This window comes from Carettochelys insculpta, chromosome 31, assembly GCF_033958435.1.
Source record: "Carettochelys insculpta isolate YL-2023 chromosome 31, ASM3395843v1, whole genome shotgun sequence".
Taxonomy (NCBI): domain Eukaryota; kingdom Metazoa; phylum Chordata; order Testudines; family Carettochelyidae; genus Carettochelys; species Carettochelys insculpta.
In genome coordinates, this window is record NC_134167.1 from 10,612,867 (window position 1) to 10,640,455 (window position 27,589).

General features: G+C 45.1%; 1 protein-coding gene across 2 annotated transcripts; it reads left to right on the forward strand.

Moving 5' to 3' along the window:
* The first annotated feature begins 613 nt into the window (after nucleotides 1-613).
* Nucleotides 614-26,194, forward strand: ANXA4 (annexin A4). 2 transcript variants are annotated; one of them, XM_074981839.1, is made up of 13 exons: nucleotides 614-703; nucleotides 5,138-5,196; nucleotides 8,205-8,292; nucleotides 9,838-9,932; nucleotides 12,795-12,908; nucleotides 14,080-14,170; nucleotides 15,828-15,907; nucleotides 17,103-17,159; nucleotides 17,631-17,724; nucleotides 18,757-18,852; nucleotides 20,625-20,683; nucleotides 21,019-21,141; nucleotides 23,106-26,194. In XM_074981839.1, exons 2-13 carry the CDS (start codon nucleotides 5,185-5,187, stop codon nucleotides 23,163-23,165), a joined length of 969 nt encoding a protein of 322 aa, XP_074837940.1. In that variant the 5' UTR covers nucleotides 614-703; nucleotides 5,138-5,184; the 3' UTR covers nucleotides 23,166-26,194. The 2 variants fall into 2 exon arrangements, with proteins under 2 accessions (XP_074837940.1, XP_074837941.1); XM_074981840.1 differs by lacking the exon at nucleotides 614-703 and adding an exon at nucleotides 1,174-1,287.
* The last annotated feature ends 1,395 nt before the right edge of the window (nucleotides 26,195-27,589 follow it).

The window sequence follows — 27,589 nt, forward strand, 5'->3', positions numbered from 1 at the left end:
TACTCCTAAATGTCTTCTAAGAGCCCCGTAAGCAGTGGAAGTGTTTATCATGTGCTAGACAATACTGACCTCCCATGATCCGGCACATTCTCTCCTGCGGCACTGGGCAGGTCCCAAGTGTGCCGGTTGAGAGAGGTTCAACCTGTAGTTAAATTAGTGCGTGGAGCATACAGCCATCAATGGCGGTTAGTCAATATGGTTAGGGACACAATCCATGCTCTGGATGTCCCTATACTTCTCACTGCCAACAGCTGGAGAGCAGAGAGGGTAGATCACTCCTCCAAGACAGGAAAATGGCTTGCATGGGCCCAGGTCTCAGTAGGGTAACACCTTCTGATAGCTACTGCCAATGGAAGGAACAGGCCCTCTCAGAGCCTGGAATGGTGAGATAGGTAGACCCCCGCTTCTCCATTTACTTAGAGGAATGCTACACTGAGTTCAAGGGCAGCGCGTGGGGTCCTTGGAGCTCCGCAGGGAGGATAACCCAACATCTAGCGCTCGGGAGAAGGGAACTAGTTCTCCCCTGCAGGCAGAGTAGGTGAAACCAGTGACGGGTTATTTCCAAGGCCCGGGAAGCAATCCAAAGCATCTCCACCCCCGAAATAGGGCGTGTCCTGTCCTGACGAGCCAAGCTCGGGAGGGCTCTGGTGATTCGCCTCCCGCCTCGTCACAGCAGCTGAAGCCACGGCCTGTGGGACTGCGGGTGAGTGCCTCTTCTTCCAGGCAGATCTCCCCTGCAGGCTCCGTAGGGATGAGGATTCATGTCTCCCCCGTCCGGGTGCGGCTGTTCTGCCGCAGCTCTCCAGCGCCCTGCGGGGAGTTCCGCTTTCCAAACCGTGCGGCGCAACCAAGGCGGCTCTCCAGCTCCTCTCCCCGCAGCGCTGGGAGATTGGAAGCCCCCATCCTGCGTCCCTGGGGCCTCGGGTTGGGGGCGCACAGGTCCCTTCCCCGCTGTGATAAGCGCATGGATCGGGGCGCACAGCCGCGCCCGGGAGCGCGAGGCTGGGCGGAGACAGGGGCGCACAGCGGGACACAGGAGCGCAGGGCTGGTCGGAGGGGGGGGGCGCACAGCCGGGCGGAGGAGCGGGGCGGACTTGCGGTCTGGGTATTCTTTCTGGGTTGCCCGGAAGGGGAAAGAGCCCTAAAGTGCGTAAAAAAGGAACTTGACTCCTGCCGGTGACGAGGGGAAGAATTTGTGCTGCTGCTTGCGGCCCGAGAATGGCACAGTCCCCCCTGGCCTGCGAGGTGACAGCTGGAGTTTGGCTGGGCAGGCGGTGGGGAGTGGAGGTAGGTGGATAAAAGAAAGGAGCGGGAGACTCAGGCACCAGAGATAGGGCTTCTGGCGAGGAGAAGGGCTGGGAGGCACTCGAAGGTGTCAGGGAGCTATCAGGCCAGTGTTTTGTTGTATTTTAAGCTGTGTTTATCAGCCATGAAATCCTAACATTGTTTTTTTCAGACAAATTTTCCACTGGGGCTGGTTTTCCTCTCCTACCTATTTGAACCCCTAACCTTGATCAAGTCACTTGTGATTTTACATCAAGAGGACAGAAGTTCAGTGGGAACTGGAACAGAACACAGGGCCTGAATCAGCAAATCTGTATGTTGTGGTTTCAGTTACAACAGTGAAAAATGGATGGGCCATGCTTCCATTCTGAGTTGGTAGCATTTTACACCCACTTTTCACTGATGGCAACGGTGAATCAGGGTTAAAGACAGCAGGGCATGCTCCTCTATTTTTTATTAGCTCCAGGATCATTTGTGACAGAATTAAAAGTCATTCTGAAGGGTCTCCAGCAACCTAGTACAGTCCAAATTAGATTTCAGGATGTATCTCTGAAGCTGCGTCTACACGTGCACGCTACTTCGAAGTAGCGGCACCAACTTCGAAATAGCGCCCGTCGCGTCTACACGCGTCGGGCGCTATTTCGAAGTTAACTTCGATGTTAGGCGGCGAGACGTCGAAGTCGCTAACCTCATGAGGAGATAGGAATAGCGCCCTACTTCGACGTTCAACGTCGAAGTAGGGACCGTGTAGACGATCCGCGTCCCGCAACGTCGAAATTGCCGGGTCCTCCATGGCGGCCATCAGCTGGGGGGTTGAGAGATGCTCTCTCTCCAGCCCCTGCGGGGCTCTATGGTCACCGTGGGCAGCAGCCCTTAGCCCAGGGCTTCTGGCTGCTTCTGCGGCAGCTGGGGATCTATGCTGCAGGCACAGGGTCTGCAACCAGTTGTCAGCTCTGTGTATCTTGTGTTGTTTAGTGCAACTGTGTCTGGGAGGGGCCCTTTAAGGGAGCGGCTGGCTGTTGAGTCCGCCCTGTGACCCTGTCTGCAGCTGTGCCTGGCATCCCTATTTCGATGTGTGCTACTTTGACGTGTAGACGTTCCCTCGCTGCGCCTATTTCGATGTTGGGCTGAGCAACGTCGAAGTTGAACATCGACGTTGCCGGCCCTGGAGGACGTGTAGACGTTATTCATCGAAATAGACTATTTTGATGTCGCAACATCGAAATAAGCTATTTCGATGTTGGCTGCACGTGTAGACGTAGTGAATGTTCTGAAAGTCCATAGCAAGTTTCCATGGGAGCCATTCAGAGCAGTTGCTCCAGATTCTGTGAGCGTGTGTCTGCCTTGTGATCTTTGTTTCTTCTGTCACCTAATTTATTTCTGGGCTCTTCCCTCTGTCTCCTTGTTTATGTTAGAAAAATTCTCCTTTTGTTATTTTCCCCAATCAGTCTGAACACAAGCATCAGTGCTACTCCTACTTCTGGGTACACCTCTGTGGAACTTCAGTTCCGCTCTGTTTTTTAACTAATGGGACAGAAGCAATTCAGATCAGATTCTGTGTTTGGATTTTTAGTCTTACCAAAGCCCTGACCACTTGCAAATATCCCTTCATTTACTTTTAATATTCATGGAAATGTTGACTTAAAACAAAAATCAACATTTCTTCCTTGTAATATTTGGCAAAAAAAAATCAGATTTGATGGCATTAAATCATTTTGCAAATTTGTGTAGATTCTGATTTACTGGTTTGTATTCCCTTCAGTCCTTGCAAATCAAAACTTCTGGACACTTTTGAAATGAAATATTTCAATCATTTTGGTTGGAAACTACTTTGTTTCTCAACTTTTTAAATTTAGTACAAAATAAAATATTTTTTTCAGACAGTTGAACTTGAAACCAAGTGTTCGTTCCACGTAAACCAGTCAATTTTCTTTTTAAAATTGCCAGCAAACCCCAGCTCTGCTTATAGTACCTTTCAAAGAAAGATCTCAAAGAGTTTTGCAAAGCTGCTAGAAATTATTATTCAATTTTATAGGTGGGTATATGGAGACACTGAAAAATTATCACACCCAGTTGCTAAATTACAACCCCGGGGAGTCTCATGCATCATGTAGCTGAGAGAGATTACTCGACTAACAGTGTTCTAGCAAGTTCTTCTATTGCTCAGACTTCGTGATTTGGGCAATATACACCATAGTACACTTCATTGCTTCATCCTCTATCCCAGTAAACCCCCAGCTGTCAGAATAAATGAATATGCATTTTATGATGCAATACGTTTTGGCTTTGGGGTTATATCAGATTTGTTCTCTAGGTACTAACTATGTGTTAAGCTGTGTTAGAATCTCCCATTCATTATTATTTATTATTTGTATTACAGTGACACCTGGCAAAGCCAGTCCTGGGTCAAGACCCTGTTGTGCTAGATGCTGTACAAACCCAGAACAGTCCTTACCCAGAAGAGCTCAATAGGTTTTACCATAAATTCCTGGCATCAAACAATAGGATTGCCAAAGAAACTGAATGCAATTAAGCACCTGAATCCCCAGTGAAATTTCTAATCCCTTACGTTTCTCTGACAGTTCCAGCCTTTAGATTTATAGGAAACCATTTTACATATAGGATGGATCAGTCTGATATAATCTAGATGGTGCTTGGTCCTGCCTTGGGGGCAAGGGACTGGACTCAATGACCTCTTGAGGTCCTTTCCAGTGGGCTAGGCAACTGAACTGGATGACCTCTCAAAGGTCCTTTCTAGTTGTAGTATAGGTTGAACCTCTCTAATCCTGAACTCTCTCGTCCGGCAACATCCATAATTTGGCATGATTTTGATTAGATGGATGACCACTTATCATGGGTGTGGCCAAGTTTCCCATGGTCCCATAAAGTTTGTTTACAACTACTAGTCCTGGCTCTCAGTGTTCTGTGCTGTTATGTAGCTCTAATTTACTCCTAAATGTCTTCTAACAGCCCAGTAAGAAGTGGAAGTGTTGGCAAGGTGCTAGACAATACTGATCTCTTGTGATCTGGCAAATTTGCTCATTTGTCACCAGTCAGGTCCCAAGACTGCAAGATGAGAGCGGCTCAACCTGTATTCTATGATATTTGAAGTCATGGATAAATGTAAATACAGAAGAACCCTGAGATATGCACACTCAAAGTTGTGCACATCTCAGGTTAATGTGACTCTAAGTTGTGGGGAGCTTGCGCCTGGCTCTGGGCTGCCTGCCACTCAGGATGGGCCAGGAAACTAACCAGTGCAGCAATGCTGATCAGTTTCCCAGCTTCTGTGAGTGGACAGCCAGGAGTCAGCTGCCAGCTCCCTGCCACTCACAGGAGTGGGGAAATTGACCAGTGCTTCTGCACTGGTCAGTTTCCCCACGCCTGTCAGTGGTGGTAGCCAAGAGCCTGACTCTCGGCTGCTGCCACTGACAGGAACAGCTGCCACCACTGACAGGAGCAGGGAAACCACTCCTGTCAGTAGCAGCAGCCTGATACTTGGCTACTGTCACTGATAGTAGCTGGGAAACTGACCAGCACAGCAGCATGGGTCAGTTTCACCTCTCCTGTGAGCAGTGGGCAGCCCAGAGCCAGGCTGATAGTTGTTTGTTCAGTACTACTCAGATGTTAGTGGGTATATGGACGGTGAATGTAATCCATTTTAACAAGAATGTTGGTGGACAGTTACTGCCTGTTGCATCAAACAATGAATCTGTTATATTATTTCTTTCGTGTCAGGAAGAACCATCCCTGTTAAAACAAATCACTTTTAGAGATGCAAGGAGGGCAAATTCTATCAGTCATTTTCTAGGGCACTTCCTTTTTTGTCAACACTCCCTCTTTTTTATTGCAGATCACCATCTGTTTGGGAGCTCGAGGTTAAAATATTAACTGAATACCATGGCAAAGGTGGTGAGTGTGTTTGCTTCCAGGTACCATGTGGTGCCAGGCAGCCTTAGTGCTGCGCTGGTGAAATTCATCTGATCAATGCAGTGATATTTACTTTGGTAAATGATGAAGCGGGAAGAGAGAAAGCACTGCCTGACACACTGGGGTGTATCCATTGCACATACTTCCTTGTAGTTGTAAATAGATTATCTTCAGTGACCTACGTCTCTGCTAAGGTGGTGGCTCCCAACCTTTTCAGTAATGCAGCACAGTTCAATGAGACAAACAATTACATGGCACCCCCACTTTTTTCAGCTGAATCGGTTGCTCATAAACATCACATTTACTTACATTTACTATGGCTATGGTCTTACTAGAGAGGTTTGCGACATAGTAGTGCGCACAACAAGCTGAACAAGGATCAAATGCATTAATGTTTCAGATCCACCACAAAATATGCCAACTTCAACAGGGAGCACAGACTCATTTTCAAAAGCTGATTCACGCCTTGCTAGAGATGTTGAGGAAATGAGTGACCACTGAAAATTTCAGTGACTATTTAATTACCCGCAGGTGGGGAGCACAAGAAAGCAGCACCCCCTTCACCCCCCGATAGCTCATTGGAACTGGAATGTGGAATCTAAACCATGTCCTAGCTCCAACAGGGTCACGCCCTCCCCCTTGCCACAGGAGGGAGTGGGATGGGCTCCCTGCCAGCTCATTCGGATAGGAAGCAGCATTTCAGCTACCCCTTCTCCTCTACGAACAGGGTGCTGTGGGGTTGGCATTTCTCCTCACAGTGTCTCTGCAAAGAGCCATCGTGGGAGGGGAACTGACCAACCCTGCACCAGTCAAGGTGAAGGGAAATTGACAAACCCTGTACCAGGTGGGACTCAGGTAGCCTTGCTACTTGAGCCCTAGCTGGCATGGGGTTGTCATCCTCCCCTCGTCCCCTGCCCTGCGGTGGCTCTGGAAAGAGTTGCAGTGTGGGGAAATGGATAACATTTCATGGCACACTTGGACAGTTCTCACGGCACACCAGTGTGTTGTCCCACTCCTGTTGCAAACCACTGTGCTGAGGGCCTGGCCTGACCCTGAGATCAATGAGTTTTGCTATTGGCTCGTAGAAGTTTAGGGCTGGAAGAAATGTCAAGAGATCACAGTCCTATGACACTAAGCAAAACTGGGTTCCTCGGAATTCTACAGTGCCCATCCAAGTTCTTTATGGAAAATGCCTCAACTATTCCTTCTCCTCCTGCCATGTAGCTTCTGTTTAGGCATTAAGGCCCAGATCTTCAAAGGCTTCTGATGCCTACTGATTTCAGTGTGAGTAAGGCTCCTCAGTATCTTTGAGGATCTAGGCCTTATGCACTGTGCACTGAAGTGAGTGGAAGGAATCTTGTTCAGTGGGAACACAAGCAGCTGCACCAGAGCAGGCAATGTGAGCCAGTGGATCTGGTCCTGGATTGTCTGTCAAGGTCCAGATTCTAATCCTAAACCCTGCTATTCTCTCTCTCACATGATCAAGTCACTGCACCACCTCCCTGTGCCTCTGTTTCCCTACCTGTAAAATGAAAATGATGATCATTTCCCCCCACTGTAAAAGTGATGTGTAAGAGCCTTCAGGGGACTGACTGATTCTTTTGTGACGATATGGACTCGAGATTGCGCTTCCCTAAAGTGGGACACTCTGGTCTGGCAACACTGGATATTCCTAGGCCAGAGAGCCCCAGTGGCTGGGAGATGAGCAACAGCAGGGCCAGCAGCTTAGGGGCAGGGAGCTGGGGCTGCAGCAGCATGGCCATCTGTGTGTGGAGCCAGCATCAGGCTAGGGGGCCAGTGGTAGGTGACCTCCCCTGGTCACTTGTTTGAGACCAGTCATGTTCCCAGGGTGCTGGATCAGAGATGCCCAGCCTGCACTATTGATACTAAAGGAAGCAGCCACAGCTGGCTTTAACAAAGATGCCAGATTGGCAGCCCAGGAGAAAGAAGTCCTTTACTGATCTGAAGAACAAGTACAGTGCAGACAGTAGCCAGGTTTATATTGTTCTCATACCAATGTGGATTAATCTTCAACTGGAAGGGAAGCTACTTCCAGACATGTCTCTCTTGCAGGTGGGTAATGGCTTAGGTCTGAATGGAAGCTTGTCTCTGCAGTCAAGAAAGCTAACAGTGTTAGGACCTGTTAGGAAAAGAATAGATAATAATACAGAAAATATCGTAATGTGACTATAGAAATCTATGGTGTGCCCACACCTGGAACATTTCAGGCAGTTCTGGTCACCCCATCTTAAAAAAGATGAATAAGAATTGGAAAAGATGCAAAAAGGACAACAAAAGTGATTAGGGGCTGGCCTCTCTTCCATATGAGGAGAGAGGAAAGGTACTGGGACTGTTGAGCTTGGAAACCAGATGATTGATAGGGAAGGAGTATGATAGAAATCTATAAAACTGAATGGTGTAGAGAAAATGAGTGAGGAAGTGGTGTTGGCTCTTTGACATAACACAAGAACTGGGGGACTCCTCAGGAAATGAATGGGGAGCAGGTTTCAAACCCAGATAAGGAAGTGTTTCTTCATGCCATACACAGTTAACCTGTAGAACTCATTGCTGGAAGATGGTGAGAAGGCCAACAGTATAACTCAAGTTAAAAAAAGAAATAGACGAGGTCATGGTCTGTCAATGGCTAGTAGCCAAGGATGCAACACCATGATCTGGGTGTCCTTACCCTTTGTTAGCCAGAAGTTGGGTCTGTTTGACGGGTGATAGATCACTTGATAATTGCCCTGTTCTGTTCATTCCTTCTGGGGCATCTGACACCTGCCAGGTTATTAGGACAGATGGACCATTGGTCTCACTCAAGCTGGCCTTTCTTGTGTAACCTGCTGTATGGCTAAATGGCCTATCTTCAGCACGTATCTCAATGCAAGCCTACTCCTTAGTTTTGTTATTGATCTCTCCCTCTGCCCCTGGGGAATCTATATGTGTTTGTCTCTGGTTTCGTGTTTAACAATTGATGGTTTGTATATTAGGCTGGAAGCCGAGGCACAATCAAGCCAGCCTTGCCGTTCAGTCCTCAGGAAGATGCACAGAAACTAAGGAAGGCCATGAAGGGTCTTGGTGAGTTTGTATTTATTTCTAACTCTTAACTTAATAGACACTTGCAGCAAGTAATTTTATCCCACCTCTTCCCCATCCTTCACCCTGCCTCCTTCTGTCATGTGTAGCTGATTTTTCAGTTTGCATTTCATTTCTTTTTCTTTTTATCTGTCTTTCCGTTAAATTCTCATTGTGCCAGTTTACTTTCATCAGAATTTCTGGATCTGAAGAAATGGGTCTGTCCCATGAAAGCTCACCACCTAATAAATTATTTTGTTAGTCTTTAAAGTGCTACAGCATTGCTTTCTTGTTTTGTGAAGATGCAGACTAACGTGGCTACCTCTCTGTGACTATTCACCTCTTGCGTCAGGGTATCTGTCTTGCATGTTGTACAGTTCACTAGAGCAGAAGTTTGGTATCTCATATTTCTTTATTGACTCCTGCCCCCATGTTCTCTATAAATAGGAGATGGGGGTCACTTCATCCATTCATGAAGTGCAGCCTCTTCTGGAGTGGAACAGGGTAGTGCAATACAGCATATAACACTACAAGGCAGCTTATGAACACATAAAGAACAATATCCGTGTGGATGGAATTTCAGTTGAACAGGCTCAGAGCAGGGAGAACTTGAAAAGGGCAGAATGTCACCTCTGGAATGGGGTAGCACTGCTTCGGACCCTAGAGGAAGAGGGTGGAGTTTTTGCATTTCTGCAAAGTAAGGAGGCCTCATTATCTTCCCTGAATAAGCAGGAGAACTAAGGCCTAAGTTTCCTGTAAGCTGTGCGGCCGTGGAACACCTGTTAAGTGCTGCACGGGACTCGGGAAACCTAGTCCCCACTACTGGATGGCCTGTGAATGGTGTAGAGAGAGTGAACAGGGAATAGACCATGGCTGGGGGAGCAGCATTCTGACCCAAACCCACTCCTGGGCCAGACCTCTGGTGGCTGGGGGACAGGCACCCCTTGCCTGGCTGGGATCTGCTGTGGCCGGGGGAGGCACCTATCCCATGGCCCCAGTCCTGGAGCTGCTGCAGCGAGGGGAGAAGCTCCCCTCCAACCCCTGGTCAGTTGCTGCTGTGGGGGAGAGAGCCTCCTCAGGAAGGCCCAGAGCGTGCCATGCAGGGATTTAAAGGGCCCAGGCTCTGTCTGCTGCCTTTTCAGCTGTAACAACAGCAGTGGCTGGCAGCCCCAGCCCCTTTGGCTCCTCCAGTTGGCAGACCTGTATATAACCCAGATAAGTGACCCTTTCAGGGCACGCTCCATGCGTGATCCACAGAGGATGGAAGTCAGTTACAGTCCCAGGCAGGAAACCTGGTCTCTGTACAGAAAGCCATATCACCATATGTTTTTATCTTTGGAGATTCCCCATTTTGCTCCCTGATATGTTGGCCAAGATGATAGCCAACACAGCTAGTCTAGTGCCACTTAGCCAGTGCTGTAGGTAATCAGGTTTTAGAGGGAATAAAAACAGTAGGTGTTACACTCTGGCAAGTCAGCTGAGTTGCCTGGTTCAAAATTAATATTTATTATAATAACAACGTGGCTGGCTTTCCTCTGTCTCTCCTAGGTACGGATGAAGATGCCATCATAGATATCCTGGTCAACAGGTGTATGTCCCAACGTCAAGAAATTTTAATCACCTATAAATCCACTATTGGCAGGGTAGGTAGCCAGTGACTTTGATTATTATGATCTATTCTAAACAATTCTTGGACTACAGTTCCTGGAAAATTAATTGTCCCCCTCATTCAGTTGTGGAGAGGCAAGACAAAGCTTTAGCTGGCCATAACATCATTGTTGACTTTGACAATTGTTTAGTTTAACGAGCTTTGGATTGGGCCTTAAAGCCCAAATCATCAGCTGTAATCTTCATTCACTCTGTGCAGTTGCTCATCCAAAGAAAACTCACAGGGGTCTATTAAAGCAGCAACCTTTCCGAGGTGGTGGGCTGAAATTTGACCTTTGGACTGCTATGTATGGTAGTTTTTAAAGTCAATAATAGTCCTACTTACAACAGCTTCATCAATAAACAAATTACGATGCAGAGCTTTACTGTTTAGGTGGTGGTTGATAGCATTAGCTGGTCTTTTGTAAATCCACAGATGTTTTAGCAAGCTCCCGGCTGCATGAGGGAGGATGGGTAGGGCTGAGCTCCTGCCTTGAGGGCTGATGAAAATCAGCTCATGTACCACTTTTGGCACCCATGCTGGAAGTTGCTGACCCCTGTATTAAAGTTGTCCACCAAAATGGAGCAAACATGCAGTCTAGGAGTCTATGCATATATTTGCCTTAATACCACATGGCACAGATGTAACAAATCCTACCCAAGATTATGTTGCAAGTGATTTTTCATAGGACACTGGCACAGCTGGTTCCTAGGAATTGTGTGGAGACCATCCAGGCTGTGTCTAGTTAAATAAGAATGACTAAGTTATGAATCTGTTCCACCTGGCTTATGGACTCTTCTGCTGTAGAACTTCTGTTTAGGCAGATGTTCGATGCCTCACCCATTGACCATTGAAGCCAGCAGAAAGACAATTGTGGAGTTTAACGGTCTTTGGATTGGGCCTTAAAGCCCAAATCAGTCCTCATCACCCCCCAGTAAGCTCAGTGTATGCTACTGCATTCCATTTAGATGGGTAAAATGAAGCACCAAGAAGTGAAATCTCTTGGGTTGGGGAGCTTCTGAAATGATGATTGGCTTTACAATCAGTGTTCCCTGTAAGTGGAGCACTTGTGTGGATGCTCAGGAGAGATTCAGATGCTGCCCGGCTGATTTGAAGGGGGCCCACAGGTAGGTTTTTTGTTGCTACTTGTGGTGCACATTCACACGTGTTTCGGCATACATAACAATTTATTCCATACATGGATGGAAAAAGTTAGAGAGAACACTGCTTACAATGCCGACCAACAAATTATTCTGAGGCCCAGTCCCCGCTAGAACAGCTGCACTGGTATATCTTATGTCCTTTAGAAATGTGGTTTTTTATTGATAGAGTTAAACGAGCATATGAATTATTAATTTGCATTATTGTTGTCTTTGGAGCCTTGGTCATGGACCATGAGCCCATTGTGCTAGGTGCTGCGCAAACACAATAAAAAGATGCACCAAACAGCTTACTGTATAAAGGTAACCTTGTCTTACTGACCCAGAAACATCTATGATAGGCTAAGCACCTTTATACTGGTCTAACTGCATCCTCACTGGGGTGGGTTGGAGGAGGGGTGGATCACTATGTATACTGGCATAAATAAATAAATAAATAAACTGGTACTCTTTTTAGTGTAAACTAGCCCCGAGTTGCTGCCCACATTCCCCTCTGCCTGTTCCCCCACCCCTCCACAAGGACTAAAAGAAAAGTGGACAATGAAAATGACCCTAGACAGAAATGTTAAACACCCACCCTAACAAGTGACTTGTGAAGCTGCTAAAATCAGGCATGGATGATATTGGGGGAAGATGTGAAAAGTAGGTGTAATTATCAGTCCAAACCCAATCTCTTCCAGAGTATTATCCATCACTAAAGATAAAAGTGCTTCACAATCTTTAAAGTGTTTATTCCCACACCACCCCTAAGAGGCAGGGCAGTGCTGTCATGCCTGTTTTAGTGTTGGGGAGCTGAACCCAGAGAGGCTGAGGCCTTGTCTACTTTATAGATGACGTGGCTTTGCCCCTTTAGCGCTGTAGCTTAGGTTACGGAAGGGATTCTTCTACTGCTGTAGTTAATCTACCCCCTTGAGAGGCAGTAGCTAGGCCAAGGGAAAAAGTCTTCCCTTAACCCAACAGTATGTACACTGGAGCTTAGGTTGGCTTCACTGCATCTCTGAAGGGTGTGAATTTTTCACCCCCATGTCGCACGTCGCTTGGTCAACCTGTGTTGTAGATATAGAGCTAAGTTGCTTGCCCAAGACCATGCAGTCCATGGCGGAGTAAGAGATAGAGCATGGTCTCGCAAGTCATAAGCTAGTGCAGGTCTAAGGATGTGTCGAAATGACCAGAGTTGGGAGTCAACCAGGAGCTTGGATAGGGTAGCAGTGGTGTGGAACATGAGGGGACTGAACTAGATGACCTGGAGAGGACCTTCCAGTCCTGTGGTTCTATTCTATGAGCATAGTTTATAGTGAGGGTGCTGAGAGCCTTTGAAACAAACTGTAAGATCTGTATATGATGGAAACTACTTCAAGCAGGATTCTCATGACCCTTAGGGTATGTCTTCACTGCCCAGAAGATCAACACAGTCAGTGTCAATCTTCCAGGGTTTGATTTTGCACGCCTAGTGGGGACATGTGACATTGAACTATCAGGGGTCAACAGTTGACCCCTGTACTCCTCAATCTCACAAGGAGTAAGGGAGGTCCATGGGAGAGTTTCTCCCATTGAACTCCCTCTGTGAGGATGGCCAAGTAAGTTGATGGCAGATAAGTCAATTCTAGTCAACTTTAATGTCTAGAGTAGACCTGGCCTAAGATACACCACCTATGAAGAGGAGTTACAGCTATTCTTCATCTTCTCTGGTTTTCTAGGATTTGATTGGTGATTTGAAGTCTGAGCTGAGTGGGAATTTTGAAAAGGTGATTATTGGATTGATGACTTCCATCACGCTGTATGATGTGCAGGAACTGAAGAGGGCCATGAAGGTTGGTAAATCTTCACCGATGTTATCAAAACACCTGTGAGTTCAATATATGGCATTAATTAAATATTCCCCATGCAGCTTCTCCCCAGGGAGGGTGAAAACTAGTTAGGTTGCTTAATGCAGTCCTCTCCCATACTAAGCTAAAGAAGGTTATGTAGGAATCTGAATAGAACATGTGCATGTTATCTGCAAACACTTTCTTGCTTCCTGGACTGTGTTCTTCCATTTTTTTTCTACCGTGCAATAAGAAAATAAACACGGTGATGTGTAAGATTGCTAAAAGCTGCAGGATGAATTAATTTTACCCTACAGGCCGTTATCCTGTAACATGGGACTTGACGCTGAAAGAGATACACTTTCTGTGTTATAATAACAACATAAGAATGGTCACACTGAATCAGACTGATGGCCCATCTAGCCCAGTAACCTGCTGAGGCAAGATGCTTTAGAGGGAATGAACAGAACAGGGAAATTTTAAGTGGCCTATTCCCTCTCATCCTGTCTCGGTCAGCATTTGGCAGTCAGATGTTTAGGGATGCTCATAGTACGGTCATCCCTGGCCATTTTGGCTAATGGCCATTGATGGATTTATCCTCCAGGAACTTATCTAGTTTTTTTTTTGAACCCAGTTATACTTTTGGCCTTTGATAACATAGCATTTATACAGCACTCTGTATCTTCAAAACATTACAAACCTCTCAAGTTGGTCAGGAATTTAGCAACCTTCCTTTGTTGGAAAAGGCAGACCCAACAACACCAAATATTTTGGTGGGGTAGGGCTGCTTGGATTACAAGGTTTCTTGAGTCCAAAATGGAATTTCTGGTGAGAAAAAAAAAATCAATAACTTGGGGCATGGAAGACCTAGGTTGAAGTTTCTGGTCTGAATCCTTCATATGGGGACTTTGAACCTGGGCCATGCACTTCAAAGATGACACCCAACTCTACAAACAACCATCACCTCATTGCACAAAGTCCATAACTTATCCCCCTACCCATTTAACAAGGGGTGAAAAGGAGGCAGAGAAATTAAGTGGCTTACCCAGACAGCACAGGAATGCTCATCAGAAAGAAGACTAGGGAGAGCATTGATTCTTCCTGTTGCCACTATGATGTCCCTGTTAGGCATTAGACTGGAAGCAGCTTTCATCCTGATTCTCTCTTCTGCATTTAGGGTGCAGGGACAGATGAAGGCTGCCTGATCGAAATTCTGGCATCTCGTTCTGGTGATGAAATCCGGCGCATTAATGAGACCTACAAAAGTCGTATGTAGCATAAATTATGAGGTTTTATGATCTCACTGCATGGACAATAACCTGTCCTGAGGGGAATTTGTGGGGAAGTGTGCAAGAGATCCCAGCTTTAGCCCAGATTCAAAGAAGCACTTTCGCATGTGCTTATTCAGTGGCACTCCCTGTCATGCCCAGGCACCATGCACTGCCACTATGGGAGCTACGTGAAAAACCCTCTGGAGAACTGCGTCACTGCAGTGCCATTCTCACAGCTGCGGGGGAAGGAGAATGGCAATATGCAGAGCCACATCCTCCTCCCCCTACCAAGGTCCGAACCACAGGTATTGCTGGGTTTGGGACACCCAGATTACGGAAACTCAGATTTATGTGTTTAGGGGTCCTTTCCTTCACCAACCTTCAAATCACACTTTCCTAAGGCTGCCTACTGACTTACTTGCAGAGGAAGCTAAACAAATACCCATCTCCTCTTGACCCCCTACACGGTCTCCTGACTAAACGGTTAAAGTTCCCAGCTAGCAAATGTGTCTATCTCAGTTTGTATCATTACTGGCTAAATACCGTGTACGCTACTTATGGTGATGTTGAGATAGACGATATTGCGAAAGCTCTCGTCTCTCTAGGAGTTTTGTCTGTGTGCACGCATACACAAAAACAGAAAAGATTTTAAAACAACCCACTCCGCAGGCTTCAAAACCTGTGTCGTATTAAGCATATTTTACCTCTTCTACATGATTGCTCTGATACTTCTACTACTTGTGTTTCAGTCAACCAATAACAACAGTTTCCAAGAAATCTTGTGAAAGTGGGAAGAGTCATACTCACTGCAAGAGACATGCTTTCTGGTGCCTTTCAATTGATTGTGATCTAGTGTGCCTGCTCAGTGGGCAGAGGCTAATGCCTTGTCCAAACACAGAGAGGGCAAAACCTGCCAACATTGAGGTCAAAGATTAAACTTCCACTGACTTCAAAAAAGCCAGAGTTTCACTCAGAAGTTGTACTAGGAGCCTGGTATTTTAGTACGGCCCATAGATGCGACGATAATACAAATAATAATTGTTAAACTAAAACTGGTTTTAAAGGCATACTTAAACTGGTTCAAATCCTCATATGGACATCAGTTTTAAACTAGTATCTCTCGTTTTTCAGCTTGTGTCTATGTAAATGCAGATGGTAGAGTGGGCCACCTATAGCAAACTCAGAAGCAGGCCACTCAGCTTCACTGTATAGCTAACCAGCTCTAACTCAGGGTTTAAATGTTAAGTGTCTCCCATAGAGCCTTTTGCACCAGATTAACAAAACAAGTTTAGTGAAGCCAGTGAAACTTTGTGTGTGGAACAGACCTCAGATTCATTTTAGAGAGAATGATCCAGATTGCCTTCTTCTCCCTTGCAAGTGGGTAGCTTTTTTGAGTAACTTTACATGCACCGGCCTAAATCTGGAACAACTGTGCTGAAGCCAGTTACACCGATGCAAAGGGAGGGAAGAATGAGATTCAGGTTCAGTGTGGGAATTCCTAGGAAGGCAGGTTCAGAAGTTTGGGGGAAGGCACCTAATCCAGAAACCATGGTCACGGCTGGACATGTAGAACACTAAGATGAATGGTGCTTAGGTGCTGAGCTTCCTCTCTCTTAAAAGCAAGTATACATGTGTGTCTGTGCTCTCTTGCTAGAATATGGAACTACCCTTGAAAAAGACATTGTGTCAGATACATCTTCAATGTTCCGGCGCGTGCTGGTCTCTCTAGCTACAGTAAGTCCAGTCTTTTTCTTATTTCTGCTGAACAAATCATCTAAGGCCAGGTCTATACTACAAACCAATGTCAGTATAACTACATTGCTTAGGGAGTGTGAAAAATCACACCCATTTATACCAACCTGTCTTCCAGTGTAGACAGCGCTATGTGGATGGGAGCGGAGCATCTCCCATTGACATAGCTACCGCATCTTGCAGAGGTGGATTTACTATGGTGTAGTAGTGGCCTCACAGAAGAACTGCAGTACTAAACATGCACCTTGTTTCAGTGATAAGGTCTCTCCATCTTGGTATCATAAATGGCTGTTTCTCCTCTGTCTAAGGCCTAATGTACTCTAGGCAGGTAAGCTGATTGTAGATACACAATTCTAGCTATGGCAACTGTGTAGCTAGAATCGATTTATCTGCAGTTGACTTACCTGGCCATTTTCACAGAGGGAGGTTGATGGGAGAAAATCTCCCGCCAACCTCCCTTATTCCTCATGATATTGAGGAGTACAGGGGTCAACTGCTGACCCCAGATAGTTTGATTTCTCTCGTTTACCAGGCGTGCGAAATTGAACTCCAGAAGATTGACCTGCATAGTCTACACATACCCTTACTATGCTCATACAGAAGTCAGTGGAGTTACACTACATAAAAAAGATCAGATCATTTTGTATTAAACACTAGTACTGATCCTGCCCCTTCTCTGGTTCCTTCTTCCACTCTGCTTTGCAGCTTGCTCTTTTTATCCCCCTCCTAGGCAACCTTTCCTCTCTCCTACTGCACAGCCTCCCCTGCTGATCTTCCCAGGACTGTCTCCATGCCTCCTTGCATTTCAGCTGGTGCACTGGGTATCACATGTGTTTGCCCCAAAGGGCAGGCTGCTCAGGGTGTGGAGTGATGAGGGGACAGAGCAGAAATGTCGGTCTGTGTGTGTGTTCTTTCTCAGGGTGCATGGCTCTCACTGACATGAGACTGAGTTGAGTTCTGAGACCCCCTTAAAATAAATAAAATCAGATCCTTAATATTCCACAGGGCTTTCTCCACTATCCTTTTGCAACAGTTCATTGCACAATAGCAGCTGTCTTCTAAGAAGCCCTTATTGTATATGCCTGGTAATTCTTTTCAAACAGGGATCTTGCTAGAATCTGTTCTGTGAGCCCCTGGGAAAGGCCGAATCTAACACAGCCCTCTTGTGTTTCTGCAGGGGAACAGAGATGAGGGACACTATGTGGATGAAGGCCTTGCTCAGCAAGATGCTCAGGTCTGTGGCTTTTTGAGCTCTTTAAGAAAAATCCACCCCACCACAGTGGATGTTTGCCAAACACTTGCTAGGCCAGTCAAACTCATCATCCATTTAGCTGAAATATTTGTCATGCACTGGGCTGAGACCCAGAAGGTCTGGGTTCTCGTCCTGGCTCTGTTGCTGGTCGATGGTGAACAAGGCCCTGATCCTTCTGGATGGCACTTGGAGATCCTTGACCAAAAATCCATATAAGAGCTGGGTATCATTATTAATAGGTGCTCCTGGCTAATAAGAGAATTAACATTTCAATGAGTGGCTTCTGTAGTCGGGTCTGTGTTTTGAGGCCCTCCTGCTTACTTGAATGTACGCAACTTAGTGATGACTCCAGGTACCCTCCACAAACTTCAGGGACAGTTCAGACCCAAGCTCTGTGCCTTTATCAGGGCTTTTGATTTTAACCTTTATTTCACGGGCTTGATTTTTTTCTAGTGCTTGTATGAAGCTGGGGAGAAGAAATGGGGGACAAATGAGGGAGAGTTTGTGACTATCCTCTGTTCAAGAAGCAGAAATCACCTATTAAAGGGTAAGGTTCTCAGCAGTTTTCTGGATCCTTTGGAGGTGGTTTTAAAGGCAACTTCTTTAGGTACTTAAATATCTCTTAGCAGATAGATAGGGACAGTTCCCAAAAGCACATGCCTACCCTGGTATCTGGTTTTGTATATTTGCCTCTGAATATTTTAATAAAGGCATCTACTGTAGTGAGCCTAAAAGGAGCTCTAGAGTGACAAAGGGCAGGTCTACACTAGAACTGAAAGTCGACTGTAGATGCCCTATTCCAGCTATGGCAATTGTGTACCTGGAATTGATGTATCTACAATTGACTTGTGTGGCTATCTTCACTGAGGGAGGTCGATGGGAGAAACTCTCCCGTCAATCTCCCTTACTGCTCATGACAGTTCCTCATGATAATGAGGAGTACAGGCATCAGCGGTTGAACCCTGATAGTTCGATTTCATGCATCCCCACTAGGCACATGAAAGTGAACCCTGGAAGATTGACCTGGTAAATGTAGATGTACCCTGAGGGGAACGTGTATGGATCTTCTGTGCTCCAGTCTTTCTATCAGAGGTAGTAATTTGGGACTTTGACTGGCAACAGTTAGCAAAGATAGGTGTTTAGAAGCAGGTTTCTTGCCAACATTCCCCCTACAGGAAAGAAGTACGAGCACCATTCTGCTTGGATCAGAGGTTCTCAAACCACAGATCTTGTTAGTAGCTCTTGTAGAGCTGGCTGGTTGCAAATGCTGATGGTGAAATGACAAACCTTGCCTTGTGGCAGAATGAACCATGTGGATAAGCTAAGCAGCTCCGAACTACTACGTAGTAATTCGTGACACTGTTACCAGCAATTACTGACAGACCAATTAGAAAGCCATTTGTTGGTAAAAATTGAAAATAAACTGAAACATTTCCATGGCAATCACAGTTGTCTATCACTTTAAAAAATAAAGGCAAAATGTGCGTCAGTTGCTTGACCTGACAAACTGGTTAATTCTCTGTAGACGGCATCAATGAATTTTGCTCGCTGACTTTTTACTAGTGCGCTTTTTTTCCAGTCTTTGATGAATACAGACGGATTGGTAATAAGGACATTACAGAAAGCATTAAATCTGAGATGTCAGGGGACCTGGAAGATGCCTTATTAGCTGTGGGTGAGTATTCTGCTTTTAAATTTAGGGCTGTTTACTCTCTCAGCAGACTATTGAGGTGTAGCTTGGGAAAGGAGTCTTTCAGCCTGAAGCACAGAAGCAACGGAGTTGAAGTTTGATTAATTTAAAATCTATAGGTAGTCCCAGAAATATAGGGGCATAAGTGGATTGCACACAAGGACCATGGTGGTGGGGAGAGCAGAAGAATGCAAAGGAGCCTCTGATGTGTGGGATGTGCTTTGCTTTTCAAAGCAACCAAGTGAGTGACCCTCAAGTTGAAACCACTCTCTCTGTTGCAGGAGACTAATGGTGTTTTATTTAAAGTATTAGGCTTGCTTCAACTTGGCTTAATGAGACATCCATCTTTAGCAGTGCTGTATCTCTTGCCCATTCTCTTACTAGAGCCGTGTGTGGGGGACATGCTTTTTTGATGGCTGTTAACGGTTTTGCTGCTCCTTGCAGGTTACACTGTTTTGCTCCTGGCAAATACAGCAAGCTGGGCTATGAACAAAGAGGCAGAAGTTCCATTGTCACATTGTTTACCTTTGCTGCAGGTTAATTTAAAGAGGCTCTTTCTTTTGCATTGCCCTCCCTGTATTTAACCACATGTCCAATGGGCTCTAATTAAGGCACATCTACACTGGCAATTGAGTAACAAATCTTTTGTGATTTGGAAGCATCCCTTCTTCTCTGAAAGCCAAAAGGGACTGCTCTTCTGCTGAGGAAAACTGCTCAGGGAGTTGGAAGTGTTTTGTCTGGAAAAGAACCAACAAAACAGCGGCTGTACTGTCCAATGGTTAGCAATAGGCAGGTGTTGACACAGCCTTGTCACTAAAAGCTGCATAGTGTAGACGTAGCCTAAGTATATATCTTGGAGATTCTTGAGCTAATAGTCAGGGATGTGCACGTTTTGGCCTCTATTCTGTAAGTCAAAAAAGCAAACAGAATGTTTTGAATCATTAAACAGGGATAGAGAGTAACACAAAGATTATTTTACTGCCTCTATAAATCCATGGTATGTCCATATCTTGAATACTGTGTATAGATGTGGTTGCCTCATCTCGAAGAAGGTATCTTGGCACTGGAAAAGGTTCAGGAAAGCAACAAAAATTATAAGGGTTTTGGAATGGCTACTGTATGAACAGAGATTAAGAAGACTGGGACTTTTCAGCTTAGAAAAGAGGAGACTAAGACTGGGTACAAGAGAGGTTTATAAAATCATGATCAGTATGGAGAAAGTGAATAAGGAAAAGTTATTTACTTATTCCCATAACATAGGAACTGGGAGTCATCAAATGAAATTAATAGGCAGCAGATTTAAAACAAACTAAAGGGAGAACTTTTTCATGCAGAGCACAGTCAACCTGTGAAACTCTTTGCCAGAGGATGTTGTGAAGACTAGGGCATTCACAGGGCTCCAAAAAAAGCTAGATAAATTCATGGAGGATAAGTCCATCAGTGGCTATTAGCCAGGGTGGGTGGGAATGGTGTCCTTACCCTGTTTGTCAGAGGGTGGAAATGGGTGACAGGAGGGATCACTTGATGATGATCACTGTTCTGTTCACTCCTTCTGGGGCATTGGCCACTGTTGGAAGACAGGATATTGGGCTAGGTGGACCTTTGGTTTGACCCAGTATAGCCATTCTTATGTTTTTAAGTGGATCTGAAGCCAGACTTCTGCATCCCCCATAGAGATCTGACAGGAGCTGTAAGCAGTAATTGCAGCCTTGAAACATAACAATCTGGAAAATCTCATTGTTCTTTTGTCTTCATAGTAAAATGCATAAGGAATAAGCAAGCATACTTTGCTGAAAGATTATACTATTCCATGAAGGTAAGGGGCTTTTGTGTGTATGTGGGTTTTTCCCCGCCCCGCAATTAAATCTAGCGTATGCTAAAGTAAACAGCAGCTACTTCGGGGGGGACTAGCAGGGGCAGCAGACTATGTGATTTTTATGGATCTCCTCTCCTCCTCTGCTAAGGGACGAAACTGTCATTGCCCCCATTATTTGTTGGAAATAGGGAGCTCTGTCATTAAGCTCTGTTACACTCAATGCAAAATGCTGTGGACTAATTTCCCACCCAGAAACTATGGATAAAACCTTGACCCTTACCAGTGATTTGCACATAATACACAGTATTTTTACAATGATTGCTTTTTTTCTTTAGGGTTTAGGAACAGATGATGACACACTCATTCGAGTGATGGTGTCGCGCTGTGAAATTGACTTGTTGGATATCAGGCGTGAATTCAAGAGGATGTATGGGAAATCTCTGTACTCCTTCATCAAGGTAAGTTTTTCTTTCCTAGAAATGGTGGTCTTTCTACACACAGCACCAGCCACTTTGCCCCTCTATTCTGACTAGTGTCTGGTTGATGCTTTGCAAATTGGAAGCTATTTTTCTTGAATAGTTTTGGGGAGAAAGAATCATTTTTTAAATTGTCCATTCTCGATGTATATGTTTGGTTTTTGGCCAAGCATTCAAAACAAAACAAAACAAAACAAAACAAAACAAAACAAAAAACCCTTATGCTTTTTGAAAATGATAAGGGAAGGTGAAGAAGGAGAAAACAGAAAGAGGGAAACCTGCAGTAAGTGAAAAATCAGAAAAGAAATTCAGAAGGTTCCAAAAGATTGAAATATTTACTCCAACTCAAATGCCACAAAATGAAAAAATTAAAAGGTTTTTGCCCTGCATCTTAAATTTTGATCCAGATTGGATTTACACTGCTGTGACAAATGTTGGTGTTAGGATTGTTTAATGATTTTCAGTAGTGCCAGACTGCCTGGTCTTGTGATAAATATGAACAAAATATGAAATATGTGTTGTGAACAAGACACGAGAATCGGAGGGGTAGCCGTGTTAGTCTGGATCTGTAACAGCAACAAAGGGTCCTGTGGCACCTTATAGACTAATAGAAAAGTTTTGAGCATGAGCTTTCGTGAGCACAGACTCACTTCATCAGATGATGGTCGAGCATCTGATGAAGTGAGTCTGTGGTCACGAAAGCTCATGCTCAAAACTTTTCTGTTTGTCTATAATGTGCCACAAGACACGAGAAGTCATTCTTCTGCTCTACTCTGGGCTGGTTAGGTCTCGGCTGGAGTATTGTGTCCAGTTCTGGGCACTGCAGTTCAAGAAAGATGTGGAGAAATTAGAGAGGGTCCAGAAAAGAGCAATAAGAATGATTAAAGGTCTGGAGAATGTGACCTATGAAGAAAGGCTGAAAGAACTGGGCTTGTTTAGTTTGGAAAAGAGAAGATTGAGGGGCGACGTGATAGCAGTTTTCAAGTATCTAAAAGGGTGTCATAAGGAGGAGGGAGAAAACTTGTTCTTTCTGGCCTCTGAGGATAGAACAAGAGGCAATGGACTTAAACTGCAGCAAGGGAGATTTAGGTTGGACATTAGGAAAAAGTTCCTAACAGTCAGGGTGGTCAAACACTGGAATAAATTGCCAAGGGAGGTTGTGGAATCTCCATTGCTGGAGATATTTAAGAACAGGTTAGGTAGATGTCTGTCAGGGATGGTTTAGACAGTACTTGGTCCTGCCATGAGGGCAAGGGGGCTGGACTCGATGGCCTCTCGAGGTCCCTTCCAGTCCTAGTATTCTATGATTCTATGAAGATAACACCATCCAGTCCCTTTCTACTGGCTGTCCAAGCCAGATTTCTGTCCCCACCCTAGATGACTTGGATCTGAACCACAGCTCAATATCTCTTGGTCAGAGGACACTATTTGCCAACCTTCTGTAACTATAAACCAGACATCTTCACCTATAAACTGGACATCTTCACAACATTGGCTTGGTTTCTTCAACGGGTTAATGGACAGTTTTTATAATCTCAAAAAATCTTGTTGTTGGACTTCATATCTTATAGTCATTTCTCATTTGATTGATCCTTGTGGCCTGATTTTTGTTTTTATCAACCTTGCATTTTCAACTGGATAGAGGAATAGCTTTGTCTTAAAATGTTTGTGCGATGTTGTTGTACATGGTAATAGCTCCTGCAGTCCACGGCACTGCATTTTAGTGATGGGCAATGTGTCCTTATTACATGACCAATGTGTATTAAATACTCCAAGATGAAAGGTGTGTTTTTAATGTTATTGACCCTTACATTGGCAAAGAAATACAAAATCACATGGGGATAACTCCTACAACTCATCTCAAACTTGCATAAATGATACTGCAACCTTTTCTTGGACACATTGCACAGCTAATAATGTCTTTTGTTTTGTTTCTTTTGTTGCAGGGAGACACTTCAGGAGACTATCAGAAAGTCCTACTCTTGCTTTGTGGTGGTGAAGACTAAACTGTGTGCCACTCATTGTCATGGGGAGAGGAGAAACAAATCACAAGATTTCTTGTTTCCCCCAATAGTTGTAGGTAGCGCAGTTAGAATTGACTTGGGTTCTGTGGTGCCAATTGATTTCTTATATGCTTTTATTGCTTAGACTATGCAATGATGCCGTAATTGTGTTATCAGAGCCAGTCATGCCTTGAACTAGAGCCCAATGCAGAATCTCCTGGCTGAATTGGTTCTCCCAGCAAGCTTTGAAAAGACTTTTTAAAGCCATGTTAGGGGAGAAAGGAGCACTGGATATTTTCTATAGTCGCCAATTCCTTTCTACAGTTGGGTTATCTGTGCTAGAGAAAGGTATCTTGCTACAAAAAGGGAAGGGGATAGCTAACAATAATCTTGACTCTGAGCATAACCAAAGTGTTCATGCTACTGTAATTTGATTTGTCTGCAAATGAAGCCTTTTGGCAAAAAAGGCCACCTCCCTGCTGTTGAAGTTATTGACCCATTGAAGCAAGCTGAGGCACAAAATGTATAAGACTCTTCAGGGGTAAACGTTAACACGGTCTTTGTGGGAAAAGTACAGTCAACAGGCTTTATTTCACTCACGATTTTCCAGCACAAAGAAAAACGTTGTTTAAAATGCAAGGTGTGCCAAGAGCAAAACATGGCCTTTGTTAGAAGCAAGTTATCAACATTGCACATCACTGTGGCTATTTGTGCATGTAGATCAAAAGATAGGAGCAGCATATAATGATAAATTAGAAACTCCGCCAGCCTTAGGCCTAGTCTACACACACACACATTTTGTATTAATATATCTTTGGCTAAGGGTGTGACAACCAATAGTCATGCTCTTACATCCTCTCTTGTGGGTGTAGTTATAATGGTTTAAAAGGTGCTTTATGCTGGAATAGTTTATTCCTCTTCCTGCACAGTGACTGCACCCATTAGTTGTGCACCTTTAACTACGTGGTATAGTTGAAGTAGTATAAGCTTGGAGTGTAGACATGGCCTTACACTTAATGCTTTTCCGTGGTTGGCTGGTTGCAAGAAGTCATTTTGTTCAGAAACCTAATCCAGATTGTTTGCTCTGAGGTTATATCTGCACTGCAAAAAGTGAGTGTGTTACAGCAGAGACACGAATGCACCTTAGCTTGCCTTGTCCTGCTGTAATTTACTTATGGTTTTAGGCCATGTTTATGGCTGTGTCTACACTAAAGCAATCTGTTGACAGAAGTTTCTGTTGGAAGATATCTTCCAACAAAACTTCTGTCAACAGGTAGTGGCCAGACTGCCAAGCGGATCGAAAAAGCGCCCCCGAGAGAATGGCCAATCAGAAGCACAGCTCAGCACAGCAGACAGTGTGTCTGGAAGCCGAGTCTGTTGACAGAGGCCCCCTGAGACGTCCAGACCATCTTTCTCTCAACAGCTTCTGTCAACAGCATTGTACCACTGCCCTGTGAGACAGAACACGTCAGAGGTGCTGTGTACTATCAATTTGCTGTCAACAGAATGCCTTGGGAATGTGGACGCTCTGTGGGTTTTATCAACAAATCTGTCTAGTGGAGACATAGCTTATACGTACAGCACTGCTGCAGCATGGCTGGTGAAGACGTTTCATGCTGATGGGAGACAGCTCTCTCACTGGCATAAAAAAACTCACGTCAGTGAGCAACAGAAGCTATGTCTGTGGGAGAAGCTCTTCTGCTGACATAGCACCATGTACACAGATGCTTACATCAGTGTAAGTTATGTCACTCAGAGATGGTTTATTTACAGGTTGAGCAACATGAATAACGCCGACATTGCTGTCATGCCGGCATAGCCTTAATGTGAGTTAAATAAGAGGAGGCCACACATCAGCTAATTGCATCTACCTCTTGGTCAAAGGTAGTATCTTAGCCCTACTACAATTTTACAGTAGGCTAGGGCAGTGTTTCTCAACTTTTTCAGTAACATGGTGCACTTCAATGAGACAATTCCAAGGTACACCCACTTTTTTCAGCTGAATCAATTGCTCATAAATGCCACATGTACTTATATTTACTCTGGGTATGGTCTTACTAGAGACGTTTGCAACACAGTAGTGTGCACAACAAGCTAAACAAAGATCAAATGGAATGTTGAGTAACCACTGAAATGTTTGATTATGTGGCGGGGGGGGAGAAGGCACGTCCAGAGAGCAGGCTCCCCTTCCTGCCAGCCTGTGGGAGGTGGGACACACTATTTGAACTGCATCCCAGCTTCAACAGGCTCCCACCTTGCCACAGCAGAGAGAGGGAACGGGCTCCTTGCCAGCCCATTCAGGCTAGGAAGCAGCATTTCACCTGCCTCCAGGCATGAACAGGCTACTGCTGTGTCTGCAGAGCTGTTGCGAGGAAAAATGCCAAGAGCCACAACAGGGGGAAATTGGCTAAACCTGCACCAGCTGGGACTCCAGTAGCTTTGTTGCTTGAGCCTGAGGAGGCATGGTGTTCATCACTCCCCCACCAACTTCACCACCACACACACAGTGGCTCTGCAAAGAGCCACGGCAAAGGGAAATTGATGAAATTTCACAGCACACTTGGACTGTTCTTGCAGCACACCAGTGCGACGCAGCTCACTGGTTGGAAACCAGTGGGATAAGGCTAGCTAAAGCATTAGTTGTCATGTTTGAAAAAAATGCAAAAATACATTTTGCAGTATAGTCATAGCCTAGTGGTGCAGTGTTTTCAGAAGGGCTGAGCATCCAAATAGAAGACAGGATGTTATAAACCCAACTTGACCAGCAGCAAAACTGGATTCTCTCTCTGGCTACGGTCAAGACATGCCACTTCTCTGTTCTGCTGTCTTTATGTCCCGTACTTCAGAGTGCGGTTGTTAGGTTTATTGCCAAGCACCATGATAATCTGCTGCAATCTGAAGAAGCTATTCAGCTGTATCCCTACAGCAGGCTCACAAGTGCCCTCTGGCTTTACTGTAAAACATGGATTGCTGGCCAGTGCTCACATTTCCAATGTAATAAACCAATCATTTCTTTACTTTGAATTCCAAAATATGTCTTTTCTGAATGAGATGAAATACCAGAGGCACCTTGCCATGTTTTACCGACGGTTGTGTTTTCTTGCCCCTCCCACAACTTCACATCAGCTGCCTCTCCAAAACACGGCCTGAACTACCCCTCCAAAGCAAAACCCAGCAAAGGGGCCTTGGGAAGAGAAATTCTGCAATGCTACACTTGGCATATTCCCTTACGTTATCAGGAGAGGAGAAAAATAGACTTTATCCTTTCAAAGCAGGGGTGGCAGGGAGACTTGCCCCTCAGTCCCCTCATATCAGCTAAAGTCAAGTGTTGTACAGGATGATCCTGTGTTTCAACAGAAGTTTTGGCCCTTGGTTCTTCCCCTCCCTTCCTCTCTCCCATATCTGAAAATTGGGTCTCACCTGGATGCAAAGCAACAGAATAGTATAGTATAATTCAGTATAATGCAGCTACAGCAAGTTCAAGCTCCTTGTCTTTCTCTTTCAGACTGCATAAATGGTAGCTTCTTTTGTCTAAGGCTATATCTACAGTTAAAACACACCAATGCCAGAATTGCTGCATAGCTGTAGTGCTTCAGTGCAGACAGCCACTATTGGCACAGGAGGATGTCTCTCACTGCTGGTAGTTAAACAACCTCCCTGAGTGGTAGTGGGGTTGATGAAGAAATTCTGTTGCCCTGCGGCTGTCTACATGGGGATAAGATGAGGTAAACATAATTACATTTCTTAGCTATGTGGATTTTTCACACCCCTGAAAACTGTAATTTTTGAGCACAGATCAGCCCTAAGTCTGCCACCTGTCAACAATACCAGCTGCAGAGACCCCATCTGTCTCCTCCAAACATCTTCCCATTTTACTCCCTATCACTCCTGACAGGTGGAATGTTACAATTTTTATTATATATTATCACAGCATTTAGGAGCCCTGGGTCGTAGACTAGGACCTCCCTGTGCCATCTGCTGTACAAACACAGTGCAAACCCAAAAGTGCATATGGTATGGTATAACTCTTGCAACCCCAGTGGGTTGACAGCTCATTAACCTCATGCTGTAGTTTGCCAACCTGAATATTTGACATCACAGGAGGGAGCTGGACATAGAGCTTCTTTGTGACTACAGAACCTATTTCTAATTATTCTTCTTTGGGCAAAATTGTTCTGGGTTCCCTGGTCCCTGACTGCCTTTGAGAAGCAGCAGGTCCAGCTGGGGAGTCTCTCCTCAATATGCATCTCTGCTTCCCTGAACTGGACCCTATGACCTCACTCTAGTCTCATCCCTGTTTTATTTGTTGCCCCCGCAATCTTTTGGCACCTGAGTCTGGTGGCTCCTCTTTTTAGGCTGGATGGGGGCAGAGACTTTCCCGACCATTGAATAAGTGCCCTGAGTTACCCGACACCCCACTGGGCTGA